This window comes from Nothobranchius furzeri, chromosome 13 (genome assembly GCF_043380555.1).
Source record: "Nothobranchius furzeri strain GRZ-AD chromosome 13, NfurGRZ-RIMD1, whole genome shotgun sequence".
Lineage (NCBI taxonomy): Eukaryota > Metazoa > Chordata > Actinopteri > Cyprinodontiformes > Nothobranchiidae > Nothobranchius > Nothobranchius furzeri.
The window spans coordinates 17,255,077-17,269,987 of record NC_091753.1 but is presented as its reverse complement, the minus strand read 5'-3'; the positions used below and the strand labels follow the sequence as shown (position 1 = coordinate 17,269,987).

The window sequence follows — 14,911 nt, the reverse complement described above, 5'->3', positions numbered from 1 at the left end:
GTGTGCCCTCATTGTGCTTCATCTGGCTGGTTTTCATCATCAGTCATGTGGGTAAAGCAGGCTGGAACATCCCATTGAGCTGCCTTCATGAACACTTTGATATAAACTTTGAGATCTTTAAATATCATAAGCTGTTGTTTATGGTCACCTCCTGTTTGTGTTTAACAAATACCAGTTAGAGATGTATCTGGAACGTTTGAAAGTAACAAGTGTTATTCTGACATTTATTATAATAACTGGAGATAGAGGTGGAATGGTTGGTGTGTGATCTGTGAAGGTAAAATGTCTCTCTATATTGTGCAACGGTAAATCTGTAAAACTATTTTTTCATGCCTCTTAACAACGTTCTAACATAATATAGCTAAAAATATGTTGTGGTGTAAAAACTTATAATAAAGTGGTTCTCTTGCATTTGCATAAAATCCTCAGCCAATAACACGGCTCGGTTCTAAACCAACGATTGGCCTATCCTGTTGTCTGTCTCAAATAACCTGTCCTCTCATTATGCATGTGCACATTTTTCAGCAGAACACCACTGGCGTGACAGGTTCAGTGATATCAGAGAAGGAGAAAGCGCTGAAACCCAACGCTACCTCCTCTACTTTACAAGAAGAAACAATGTTTTATATTGCCTCTTAAGATAAAAATCACGAGGTGCTTTACAAGAATAAAAATAAAATACAACAGATTAAAAAATGACTACAAAGTATAATAAATTGGGTAAAGTAAAAAATATGTTAAAAATGTAAGGAAAGGGAAAAAGAAAATAATAAAGAAAGAGAAAATAATAAATGGAGGTCATCGATAGATCCTTACAAAGGCAGAATTGGCAGAAATAGCAGAATAAGGACATGATGAACGTCACACCAAAACCAGCTTGAACAAGTGAGTCTTCATCTGCTTTTTAAAGGAGACCACTGAGTCCACTGATCTCAGGCTCAGGGGGAGAGAGTTCCAGAGTCTGGGGGCCACAGCAGCAAATGATCTGCCACCTTTGGTCTTTAGCCTGGTGCTGCACAACCAGTAGGCTTTGGTCACTGGACCTCAGGGACCTGCTGGGGGTGTAGGGACTCAGAAGATCACCAATGTAAGATGGTGCTTGTCCATGTAAGGCCCTATAGACCAGAACCAGGATCTTGAAATGAACCCTGAAGTTGACTGGCAGCCAGTGAAGCTGGAGGAGAAGCAGGGTGATGTGGGAGTGTTTGGAGCGTGAGGAGATGAAGGTGTGGAGAACAGTTTAAGAGCAGGACAGAATGGGACTCAGCTTAGCAAAAAGAAAACCATAATTTGAACTCATGTACAACAAAAGACGTTTGGACCTAGAAAGCAGAGACTGATGTATAGTGCTCTTTTTTTATTCTGGCAATGTCCATTCCCATATCAGGGGGGCGTGGCCAAGGGATGATAGCTAATGGGAGGGGTGAGAGTTCTGTGACCGTGTTGTTTCACAGATTTACCATTGCAGCTTTAATTTGTCTTTGCAATCTACCATAGGCTATGTTATCTAAAAATAATCCGAGGATTGACGGTTGGATTTCAGCTCCTCCCTGGGAATTCTGCTGTGGTTATAATTTTACCAACACCAGCAGAATGCTGTGTGTGTGTGTGTGTGTGTGTGTGTGTGTGTGTGTGTGTGTGTGTAACAAATGTTATGCTTTATGAAAAGTAACCATGTACTATTATTATTTTTATTGTTACTATTATTATTATGATGATTATTATTATTATATGCTAAGTGATTGACAGGAGCATGGGTCCTCTCATAGCCCCCCCCCCCCCCCCCCCCCCCCCCGAGGCCATCCATCAGCTCCGGCCCTGGCTTCACCTGCTGTCCTTTCTTGTCAAAAGCAGGTTTTATGTGATTTAAAGTACCCAGCCGCACGCGCACGCACACCCAGTCCACCCTCCAGGCTGTCAGTGTAACAGTGAGATTTTTGACTGACAGACACACACGAACACGCGTGAGCGCACCCAGCCACGAGCACGCGCTGATGAAAGTGTGAGGTCTCCGGCAGGCTGCGCTGTGCCCGCGCCTCTCTTCGAACCACCCGGCCTTCCCAAACCCACATCAGCCGCGGAGCCGTGAGGGCAGAGCGGTTCGGAGTCTTCAGCCAGCCACGAGCGGTTCTGCCAGCGCCGTGGACCAGACGCAGTTCGACGGAAGCGTTTCTCAGTGAGATCGGCACCATGGGCGGATGAGCTCCGCGGAGAGAGCCGCAGACCCAGCTGAAATACGACTGCAGAGTAAGAGGTGTGCCTAGAGATGCGTGCGGTGCGGTGTGCGTGAACGGGCTTTGTGTTGATAAAAGAACCCTGGTGCAAACAGAAGCGTGAAGGTGGGCTGCGGGTTCTGCTGCTGTGTGCCTCTCAGGTTCGGTTGGAGCCGCTCGGACCTTGTTGCGGTCTTGGCTCAAAGCTGGAGGAGGTTCTGGTTCCTCGGTGCTGAAAGGATGGCTCCATCAACGTTTTCCTATTTGATAAAAACCGATCCACGTATTGATTATGCGTCAGATAAAGCGACAGAACGATGTTCAATACCAGATGCCCACAAACCAGGCCTTTTCCTGCTGCTGCTGCGCTTTAGTCATCTTCACCGGCCTACAGTCGGTCCGTACCAGAACCAGAACCGTAAAGGAACCAGCCAGCTCTTTATCAGCTGCGCGTTTACGCGTGAGACCTTTCAAACGTCTCTGTCGGTGCTGCCAGGTTGGGTGTGATGGTTGCCAGGTCTGAACGTGCAGATGGGAGAAACAGCTGGTCTGAACTTTCTCACAAGCGTTCACATGACACGTTTGAATGGGAGACATGGATTATTTATGGGACTGGGAGTCTCACTGGAACCAGTTCAGACTGGAGTCTTTATGGTGAGGTGTCTGCTAAAGTCATCAGGAAGGCTGGACTGTACCTGCTCACCAGGCTGCTCTAGGTGTGCGCGCGCGCGCGCGCGCGCGTGTGTGTGTGTGTGTAGTCAAACAGCTCTGCATCTGTCCTGCTGGACTGTTTTACTCTTTTGTTTCCTCTCCTTTCCCTCCCCACCTCTGCCTCCTTACATCTGACTCCTGCTCGTCTTTCAGCACCTCATATTATTACTTGTTCTCCACAGATTAGGAGCCAATACTGGCTCTAAACTCTGCTCTTCAGAGGCCATTATGAGATGTTTGGTAATTGGTTTTCTATCAGTTTGAAATCCCCTCTTTTCGTCAGGAGTGAAAAATAAACTAACTGGCTGTGGCACCCTTAAAAACCTCCCTCCATCAGCTTCGTAACCATCTACTCTCAAAGTGCCCAGATGTTATTTTCCAAAGTGTTACAAGAACCAACATGTAAAGAAATGTTAAAGCTGCTGCAAGTGGCTCATTGGGGTCACCATAGCAACCACAAATGAAAAATTAATATCACAGTAGTATCTTAGACTGGGCAGCATTAGGATTTATTTAAAATACTGATATAAATTTCAGACAGGAAACAAGGTGATGTAATGTTTATGCCGATTTAAATATACAACCAGCAGGATTTCCCCCAGAAAATGAGTTAAGCCTGGTGGATTTGGCCGTCAGGGGCGGGGGTGGGGAGGTTGCACACATTTCACAGCTGTTTCTCACCAGTATCAGCTGATGGAGGGCTCTAGTTTCGTTGTGCCGTTCGTGCCAGCGGACACGGTAGGGTCGGGGAGGGGGGCGGGGCATGACGCTTAGCCTGGCGGGTGGCCAAGCAAAGCCTGGCGGGCTGCCAGGTTTATAAAGCACTGAGAAACCCTGAATCAGTGAGTTTCTAGAGTTAACAGGTGTCGCTACCGCTAGCTGGCTGCTGCTCTGTCGCTAAGCGGTCATTACATGTATTCTCATCATCCGGTGGATCAAAAATAGTTGTTCTTCTAAATTTTTAAAAGTCTCTGGGTCAATGTGTGCTTTGTGGTTTTTAATCTTAGTTCGTGTTTCAGCAGGCCTCATCACTCACCAAGGCTGCTGCACCGAGTTTTGTATTTCCTGTTTGCGCTGGGAGACGAGCCAGATAGATATAACTAGGGCTGCAGCTATCGAATATTTTTGTAATCGAGTACTGTATCGAATCTTTTATCGATTAATCGAGTACGCTAATAAATGACCCTTTTGTGTTTGTAAACCATTCATGTTATAAAATATGAAAGACCTCTTAAAAGGAGCTAGCAATTGCCAGTTATTCTTCACGTTTTATTCACAATTAGTTTTCAAAACTTCAGCACTTCAACTTTACTTCACAGTAAACAAATGCCTGTGCAAAAAATAAGTATACAACCGTGGGCCGATTTTCCCCTCGTGCGAGAATCTGCTAGCCCGGCAAGCCGGGCAAAAACTAGGAGGATAACTGTTGAAGTAGCGCTGTGAGCGGCTGCGGCCCAAACAGAACCAGAACCGCTCACGGCGCATGCACAAACAGCTCGCCAGCTGTTTCCCTAACACACGTCCGTTTTAATTTCTACACTTTTTTTCTCACACACACTAACAAGGATTGTCGAGAAAGCATGTTTGCCGTGGTTATGTCAAATTATACTGATCACAAAACATTTATTTACTGTCTTTTGTTTTCCTCCACCACTCATAAATACCCGTGTCCTCCTGCAGCAATCCCAAGGGACAACAAATATCAATAACAACACAATAAAAAGTCCGACGTATTGTGTAAAAACTGCTATTTTTAGCACATTTTAAGTCCGACGTGTTGCTACCAGACGTACGGTGTGAGCTGAAACTGAGTGCTACAAATGAAAAAGTCGCAGTTTCCTGCAGAATATATAGAAATACAGGCTAAAATGCATTATCTTGTAGAGGCCCCGAGTCCGCTTACAGAAGTGACATTTACATGTGGATGTTTCCTGGTCAGGTGCTGCAGCATGGAGGATGTGGTGTTGTGGTAGGCTAAATCCATTTTACAGTATTTACACTGGACTACGTTTTCCGCCTTACAACGTGAAAAATGGTCCCACACCTTTGACATTTTCCGTCTTTTTCGCACTCCACCGGGGTTCAAGTTGTCCGCCATGGCTTAAGAGAAAGTTAAGTTACATTCGCTACTCGCGTGTGCATTCAGTGCAGTGTGTATGTGCGTCACTTATTTCGGTCCGGGTGAAACATGACCCCGGGCGATCGCAAAGCCATGAACTAATCAAACATGAATTAAACGAAGCCTTGAGGCAGAGAATTTGACTCGAGGATTTTTTGTACTCGAATTATTCGAGGTACTCGAGGAATCGATTCAGCCCTAGATAAAACTTACAGTTTTGAAGATAATACTTTGAGCTAAAGCGTAATTAAAGTATATGGAAGCTTGGAGGTGCATACTCTGCAGACTGGAGAGGATTTAAGAGAAACTTAAAAAGATGCAGCCATAAGAAGCAAAATGCTGTTTCTGCTATGAAGTCTACCTGAGCTCCAAGGGCACGGGGTTTACTTACGTGGTTCTATGGGGAGATGTCTTACGGCGATGTTGCACATTGTGCTCAGATTGCACGTTTACATCACTGTATACAACTCTATTTGGGCTGCACATTTAAATGTATCATTGTATTGTTTTTGTTTGAAACCCTTAAAGTGACAAACATTGGATCAGGCTGTTAATAAGTGTTTCAGTGCCGTACCTTAATAAATAATGAGGTTCTGTTCATCTCGAGTCACAGGAACCCGACTCCGTGATGTCTGGAGTTGTGTTTTGATGTGTTTTACAGAAACACTGGAGATCTTTGATTGTTTGGAACAATTGGTTTTGTGCATTTTTATTTCTTTTAGATTCACTAGAAAATATCTTTATGAGATAGTTTAAATGAGCTGAGATCTTTCTACATAGGTGATTAGATCGGGTTTTCTGGAGTGACTCCCTCATAATTAAGAGCGCTGATATATTAATGTGATTAATTATATGTTTACTGCTGCTTTCAGCCTATGTTGAGCTACTGGAAACAGCTCATGGCATCATTTATAGTCCATTTGCAATTCCATCATCTGGTCTTTTTCTTTGCAAACAGTCAGGTAATCAGAGCTGATCAGTTTATTCCTCCTTTTACATTTAATACATCATAATACATGTTTAAGGATTTTTAACCAAATCAGATGCCTTACTTATTTGTGATCTCTGTTTGGTAGACCGATTTATCGATATATCGGGCCAATATTTACAGTTTTTTATACATCGGTGTCAGCTGATATTTGTCCTTAGTAAAGCCGATTTAAAGTCAGGCGTATCCTCGAGCAGCCCACTGTTGTTGGAGAAATCATTTTAAATGTATTTTTATGTTTACTAATAACATCTGGATGACAAATACTCTAAAGTAACTTTATTTAGGTGTCTGACTTTAACACTGAGCAGTGCACTAAGGTAAAGCTTCCTTCCGGAGTACTTCTCTTATCCGATGGCACCATCTAGTGGCTGACAAGTGTATCACACAAAAACGCTGTTCCTCGTTTTTTTTTTCAAGATGGCGACTTCACGTTTCTAGTTTATAAATGTGTTTCTATAGCAGACAAACAGCTAAAACACGTTGTTTTACGAGTATTATACTCATGTCATGTTGTGTTTTCATATATTTATATTTTAGAGACTTTCTTGTCCGTGAAAAGTTCATCAGCTCTGAATCAGCCGAGGTATTCCTTAAATGTGAAGCGTCTAAGCGGTAGTCTAACGCTATTGGTTAGTTCTGGTCGGCACTCAGTTTCCTATTGCACGGAGCTCGGCCAGGCAGGGGGCGTGCTTAGCAAAAAAATAAAAATAAAAAGATGTAGTGCTTATATTATATCACAGTACATGATAAGATAATCACTTTTACAGATTTCTGACAAATCGTACGTAATTTCTGAAAGAGGAAAACTCCGGAAAGCAGCTTTAAGATTTAGCAATTAGTTTAATTCCGAGTTCAAAAACTGATTCAGCTTCAGAAATTTTGTGCATCAACCGACGTTATAAGTGACATTTTAATAGGGCTGCCCGATATTAGGAAAACCTGCGATATGCAATAACAGTGATTAATATTGCGATGACGATATTACTTGCGATAAATAAAAACGTAACTAAAAAAATGACAAAAATAATTGATACAAATGTGAAAAGCAAAGGATGTGAGGGAATGGAAAAAGAAAACAAGAAAAGGCAATCAGTGGATCCCGGGAAAAGCAGAATCAGCAGAAAGAGCAGAACAAAGCTAACTCAGGTGTTTGCTAACCTTCAAAATTAACCACCTCTGAGGCGGGCCTCTAACCTATGAGAACCCACCCAATTGACCAAATGGGTGAAGACCTCTATTTGATTTGTTAAAAAAACAACATCATGCTTCCGTTTGATTGACAGAATGAATTATGTGTAGCAAAGATTCCAGCTGACCATTTAATTACGATATTTATCTGTTCTTTGTGATATGCATATTGCACATGCCGATATCTCGATAATGATATATTTGCGATATATTGTGCAGTCCTACATTTTAGTATTAAGGTGGAGAATGTCTAGAAATCGACCGTGAAAATCGGCCCATTAAAGTTGGCAGTACGTATCGGCCAACACTTACCGTGTTTCCTACATATCGGCATCGGTGTCATCAAAAGAAAAACCAATATCAGTCGACCTCTATTGTGAACCATGTTTAATTCTGTGGATCCAATTGGATCCCAGTATTATTGCTTGTTTCCGAAGTTAGGAAAGAATAAAAACAAGAGGAAGTTACACTGCAGTTAAATCATGAAACCTAAGAACGATAATCAGAAAATTTACATTTTTTTTCCTAACGACAAGGAATTTGTTAAAAGAAAACTTATTTTCTAAACACACTATTCTCACACACACTTCTGTCTCCACCACACCTGTTCAGGTGCTACTGTTGCTAATGCTAAGCTAAGCTACACGTTGCTACTGCAGGTGCAGGCATCCCCCCTGCTGTGAGAGCATTCTGTCACTGCAGAGTTGGCGAGCTAATATTTAGAGGCCTGTAGTTCATTTGTTCTAGAGGCTAAGGTTTCAGCTTTATTATAGTTAGAATAAGAAACGCGTCACATAGCTTTGATGTCATTCTGAATGCTCAAAAATTCCTTCAGTGTTGAAATTATGATGAAGGGAAGAAACAAGCTATTTCACACATTAAATAAGAATACCAACAGCAGCACTGTGCATGCAGACATCTGCGCGGATTCTTTAAAAATCTAATTGGATTTGTTTCTACATAAAATGGTTTTAGAGATTGCAATGCATGAGAAGTTTCTCCTTTTCAGATCCCTACAGTGTTTATTCTAAAGAGGAAACATCCAGAGTGGAAGAAGCAAAATAATTTTTCCTAGGAACAATCCCATTAATCTGAAATGTTCTTTATAACTAATAAGGACTTGCTGAGTCTGAGGCTAGCTTAAATTGCTGCAGCAGCACCTTCTTTGTAGTGGGATGTAATTTAGCGTGATGGATCCCCCAGTGCCGTGGTTCCACCTTCCTGAGATTACATTTCTGGATGGTGCCTGCATGACTGTACAAACCATGCAAAGAGCCTTAGCAGAGAAATGGCCGCCATCGTGCCTGCAGTGGATGAACTCTTTGCCGAGCACTTTGACTCTCAAACAATGGAAGAGGGGGCAGGGGACACCCTCCCCACATTTTCCATGATGACTGGGATCCTTGGGGAGTTGTGAGCATCTTTGTGCCAAATGCCAGCTCCCTGGAAGCTCCTCCCTTCTTTTTATTCTCTGTGTGTCTAAGAGAAAGAGAGGGTGGAGGAGAGACGGGGGTTCATTCCACATCAAGGCTCCCGTGTTGCCTGTTGGTGTGCTTCGGTGCTGCTGTTTGTACAGGACTGGTGTGGATGATTGTGAGAGCAGCCCGGTCATACAGAAGCTGTACTGTTAAACGGTGGCGGTGTACGCCCACATACCGAAATATGTAGTTTCCTGTTTCTTAATTCTGTGAAGCAGTTTCTTCTCTTTAGTTTGGTTTTCTGCTCACAGCTGACTTCACTTCCTAACATCAGATCATTTCATGATTTTAGGTCATTAGCTAAGTGTGCTAGTCATTTGGAGCCCAGGGGTCTCTTTTATCAAACATTGCGTAGAATCCTGACTAAAACCGTACTTAAGTTCAGCAACAAAAACGTACTTATGCCAAGTAGGTTTGTGATCTATCAAACATGGAGTACGCACAGCTGCACGCAATCTCCGCTTCATAAATCAGAGACTAACGAGAATGTTTCTCAGCTGCATTTTAGTCACATCCCGCCCTCACCACACCCACTTACTGCCATATATAGTCAATGCAAAGTGCCTTGTGGATCTCATGCATATACATAAGCCGGCTGTTGCAGCGCTCCGCCAATGACGATGGCGACCGTAGATCAAGGCAGATCAAGGAAGCGCTATTTCACAGAAGCAGAAGTTGAGGTACCTGTGGGTGAGGTGGAGAAATGAAAGGAAGTGCTTTTTGGAGGTCACAGCAGTGGCATAACAAATAAGAGAAAATCATCAAAGTGGCACAGCGTCGCTGAAGCCGTCAATGTTGGGAATTCTTCAGAGAGATCTGTGGCGGATATAAAAAAAATGGTCCATTCGGGATTCGATCCCCAGACTCCCGGGTGAGAGTCACATGTGCTAACCAGTCACCCAAACAGAGATCTCCCTTATCCAGGTAGCCAGGGCGCAATTGAGTCACCATGACAGGACGCTCACACTGTCTCAATCTGCCCCCCTGCTGACATTCAGCATTCCACATTCTGTGCTTCAGGCTGTGTGTGTGTGTGTGTGTGTGTGTGTGTGTGTGTGTGTGTGTGTGTGTGTGTGTGTGTGTGTGTGCGTGCGTGCATGCGTGTGCGCACGAAGCGGTACAAGTGATAATGCTGCAGGATTTCATAATGTTATCCTTCTCAGCAGCAACACTGCAGGTGCTCTCCGTGTCCAACATGTGCGTAAGCCAGGTCCTCAGTCAACTTAAAGTTGCACACATTTTTCCGCTAAGTTCTTTCATAAATCCCAAAGTTTGCGTGGAAAGTTGCTTACGCAGTTTTCCGACTCCGTTTTGTGCGTAAGCAAGCTTGATGAATGAGGCCTCAGATCTTTTAAAGTAGGTTTCTGTGTAAAATGTTCGATAATTAACATATAATCATATTTTATCCTGCCTCTCTGATCTGTTTGGAGAAGCACGCGTTGGTTCTGGTTGAACAAATGAGCTAACATCTAGCCACAATGAGGGCTCCTTCCGCAGAAACACCCTCCACCACCTCCTGGGGAAATGGAGGTGTTCCCTGGCCAAAGAGGATTTATGATCACTCCAATGAGTTCAGGATCTTCCCAAGGTCTCCTCCTAGTGAGACGTGACCAGGAGACATCTTACTCATCCGCCTCAGCTGTCTCCTTTTGATGAGGAGGAGCAGCAGCTGCACTCTCAGCTCCCCCTGGATGATGGGACTCCTCTCCTTTTCTCTCACACAGTCGTGGCTAGCTCCTGCTACCTTCTTCTTCTTCATAAGAAACGAGGTGTGAGGTTATTTCTGTTGCCTCAGATATTCTTTTAGAAAAACAAGTTTACGCCAGTCCAGTTTCTCTGAACTTTATTGAACTCCGAACAGAAACAAACAGCGTCCACCACGTTCTCTCTCATGCTCATTTTCTACTTTCATCCTTCCTGGCTTTTTTCAATTCTTAAACATGGACTAAAAACACAGTAACATCTAATTCTGCTCATAAATAATAACAATAATAGTAATACATTATGTTCTTTTAAAAAGATTTGTTAAAACGCTAATAATCTTGCAAGAGTGCTCGATGTTCTGCAGCAAGGCAGCACTCGTGAAAGTTCAGTAAGAGTCTTGTGGAGCTGCACTCTATAAATACACACGTTTAGGTTAATATATACGGTCAGAATGGAAATGTGCAATTCACAACAGTAGGAACAGAAAAAGCTGATTTTGGGGGAAAAGGAGATTTCATAGGGCCCTGATAAAGACTCACCAAAACTGGGAGAGCAGACTTGCTTCTCCTTCTTGAGCTGTTTTCACATCTCAGGTGGTTTTTGGAGCTGCAATGACATCGTTGCTGTAGTCATGTTTCCATTTAGTGTTTTGTTTTCCATCATACGGATTCTAGAGGGAAACTGGAGATGTACCTTGTTTAGCACCAGCGTTCCAACATCCAGACGTCTTGGTTCCTGACTAGACTGCCCGGTGCTTTCGTAGCACAGAATCTTTCTTCAGGAGCAAGAGGCAGGCTCAAAGAGCAAAAAGCTGCAAACGCCATTACTGAAGACTCAGTTTCACTTTCACATAACTGAATCTCACACTGGGGTGACGATGGCTCAGGACAGAGGTTAGGAGTTTGTCCATCAGCTCCGTCCGTGTCAGACACCTTACCCTCCTCCTGCCAGTGCGCCCCGGGGCAGCAGTGGCTACAGTCTATCTCAGGGGTGGGCAATCCTGGTCCTCGAGGGCCACTATCCAGCGTGTTGTAGTCGTTTTCCTGTTTTAACACACCTGATTTTAATCAGCAAGTGTTTGAAAGGCCTCTACTTAGCTGAACAGGTAATACAATCGCTGCATTAAGTGTGTCGGAACAGAGTAACAACTAAAACATGCTGGATAGCAGCCCTCGAGGAGCGGACTTGCCCACCCCTGGTCTAGCTTACCACCATCAACGTGTGAATGATTTTATACTAAATACTGTAAAGAACGTTGGAGTCCCAAACCTCGAGACGTTCTACACAAATTTACTATTTCATTCACAGATGATATTTTTACTACCGGTGGTGATTAGAATCAGCCGGTATTTCTCCTGTAATGGTCAGCATGGTTAGGGGTTGATTCACACTAGCAGATCCTCCACTGGAAAGCTTTGGCTTCATAAAGTCATAGGTGCAGTATGAGACGTTTTTCTTGCCGTTCAAGCAAGCTAACTTTTGGACATACGCAATTCAAAAGGTCGAACCCCTTTCTTCGAGCCTCCCACCCCAACGTTCGATTCCTGCACATAGAGGGGTTTGCGAAGAGGGGGGAGGTGATCAGAGGGCAGTTATGACTGGGTCATGATCAAATCATTAAGAAGGGGACATCCTCTGGGATTGGTTGGTGTTTTGTGAGGGAAGGCTGTTGTTGGCTTAGCCTCCAGGAAACGGAAAACGTATTGACTAGTAGAAGCTAACCATTAGCATTAGCGACTTCACCACATGGCAGAACTTCTTCAGGCTTGAGTTATTTGTAGAGATAAAACATAAACTTTGCAGAGCAAACAGAGTCAGTGGTAGAGTTGCATTGTTGTTAGCCAATCAGAGGCCAGACGCCCAAATATCAGGAGTCCAAAATCTGCCGTCTGAAGCTACTTTCAACTCCAGCTGACTTGTACTTCCTGGTTAAGGTTATTCCAAGCTTACATTTTACAAGGCATTCATTCCTACCAGAGACCACTGCAAATGCACTGATTAAACAAGTGTTCAACACCTTTAAAATAAGCAGCAGGTGAGATTTAGACATCTGTTTTCAGGAATAATGAGACCAGTCCTGGGACATGTGTGGATTAACTGACCTTACACTCTATGATCTTCTACAGAATACTAGAGAGGAAGGATCAAACACTTATTGCAAGACAGGTTTCTAGTCATTCACACACACACACACACACACACACACACACACACACACACACACACACACACACACACACACACACACACACACACACACACGCCTGTGTGTGTGTGTGTGTGTTCACATTAAAATGTGAGTGTTTGACCCCCAAAGTTCCTCCTGCAGTGGCCTCCTTTCTGCACCTCTGGACTTGGAATGGGTGCATCAGACTGGAAGCAGTTTGTTCACATCTCACTGCTCTCATTAACACTCCCCTTCTCTTTGCTTTTCCCGCTCTTTTTAAAGTAATTACACACACGCACACACACCCCTCTCCAGCTTCAGGGACTCCAATTGTCTGACTAACAGTGGGAAAATGGGACAGGATCCTCAAAAGTCACGTTTTATATCCATTTAAAGACTAACACACCTGGGGCCTCAATAATCAAGCTAGCTTACGCACAAAACAGGGTCGGAAAACTGCGTAAGCAACTTTCCACGCAAACTTTGGGATTGATGAAAGAAAACTTAGCGGAAAAATGTGCGCAACTTTAAGTTGACTAAGGACCTGGCTTACGCACATGTTGGACATGGAGAGCTCCTGCAGTGCTGCTGCTGAGAAGGATACAATGATGAAATTCTGCAGCATTATCACTTGTACCGCTTTGTTTTCACACAGAACAAGACCCCCCACCCCCACACACACACCCTGAAGCGCAGAATACGGAATGGAGAATATCAGCAGGGGGCAGATTGAGATAGAATGTCATGCGTCTGTGACGGTGTGTGTGTGTGTCCTCTCACTGTGACCCGATTGATCATGCACCCTGGCTACTTGGACAAGGGAGATCTCTGTTTGGCTGACTGGTTAGTGCATGTGACTTTCACCTGGGAGTCTGGGGATCGAATCCACATCGGACCAATTTTATTTTATATCCACCACAGATCTCTCTGAAGAATTCACAGCATTGACGGCTTCAGCAACGCTGTGCCACTCCGTGGATTTTCTCTTATTTGTTTTGCAAAAGCACTTCCTTTCATTTCTCCACCTCACCCACAGGTACCTCAATTTCTGCATCTGTGAAATTGCGCTTCCTTGATCTGCCTTGATCTACGGTCGCATGTCATTGGCGGAGCGCTGCAACAGCCGGCTTATGTATATGCATGAGATCCACAAGGCACTTTGCATTGACTATGTATGGCAGTAAGTGGGCGTGGTGAGGGCGGGATGTGACTAAAATGCAGCTGAGAAACATTCTCGTTAGTCTCCGATTTATGAAGCGGAGATTGCGTGCAGCTGTGCGTACTCCATGTTTGATAGATCACAAACCTACTTGGCGTAAGTACGTTTTTTTTGCTGAGCTTAAGTACGGTTTTAGTCAGGATTCTATGCAATGTTTGATAAATGAGACCCCTGGGATGTAAGATGGTAGAGATCTGATCCTGAAGAAGCTGTCGACAGCTCTCTTCATACTGATTTCTATCCACCTTTTCATCTTTTGACTTTTCCCTTCAGGGCTCTTTATTTAGTCCTGTCTTCTGCCTCCTCTACCCTCAGACCAACCAACTTCATGTCCTCTTTCACCATAACCATAAATCTCCTCTCAGCCTGCTGCCTGGTGGCTCCAACCTGAGCATCCTTCTACCTATGTAGGTATCTACCTGTCACAGATCCATCTTTCCGAGTCCCTTTCAGTTCCAGTCTCTTGCCCTTCCTCTTCTCTCTCTGGCTACAAGCATGCCTCCCTCCTCTCCTTCATCCACCAACAGTAGTCTAATTTCTACTGGCACCTTGTAGGTCAACAGCACCGGTGCTGGTCTCAACCGATCCGGTGTGAAATCCGCGTTTTTGATTTGTATATTTTACTTGTCTTAGGTGTTTACGCCAGATGTCTTTCCTGACCACAACTCTGTCTTCATCCGGACTTCCGACTTGTTATGGTTGCATTCATATCCATCCATCTCCACTATACCCACCTTGGCTGCCAGTCAGATCGGAGGTCCAGATTGCTACAGTAAATAATATCATCATCATAAAATGTAATATCTGTCAGGGTTGCTGGAGCTGATGGGTTTAATTTAAACAGGTATAAGTGGGAGCAGAGAGGGCATGCAGCACAGTCATGGGCGTCTGATTATGTAGTTAAATGTGGAGCACGATCAAGAAGATAAAAATCTAATCATGACTTTATCATGAATGTTGTGCGATCATCTACTGTAATAGTGGCCATCACAGGGCTGGGTGTCTGGCTCAGCTGGAGGAGCCAGGTTGGCAAAAGGCAAAACCTTTCTGATAAATCTAGATTTAAACAAAAACAATCATTTTAGCCTAAATGTGTACTGCACACCCGGTAGGGTTTTACA

General features: G+C 43.9%; 1 protein-coding gene across 11 annotated transcripts in view; it reads left to right on the top strand.

Moving 5' to 3' along the window:
• Nucleotides 1-1,972: 1,972 nt before the first annotated feature.
• Nucleotides 1,973-14,911, top strand: part of fat3a (FAT atypical cadherin 3a) — a 104,318-nt gene continuing 91,379 nt past the window's right edge. For 10 of the 11 annotated variants that reach the window (XM_015976029.3, XM_015976026.3, XM_015976025.3 and 7 more), the window contains exon 1: nt 1,973-2,247. In XM_015976029.3, the coding sequence (XP_015831515.3) occupies nt 2,199-2,247 (49 nt within the window). In that variant the 5' untranslated portion in view covers nt 1,973-2,198. Of the gene's footprint in view, nt 2,255-14,911 lie in introns of all 11 variants that reach the window. The other variant, XM_054736897.2, reaches the window with a different exon arrangement.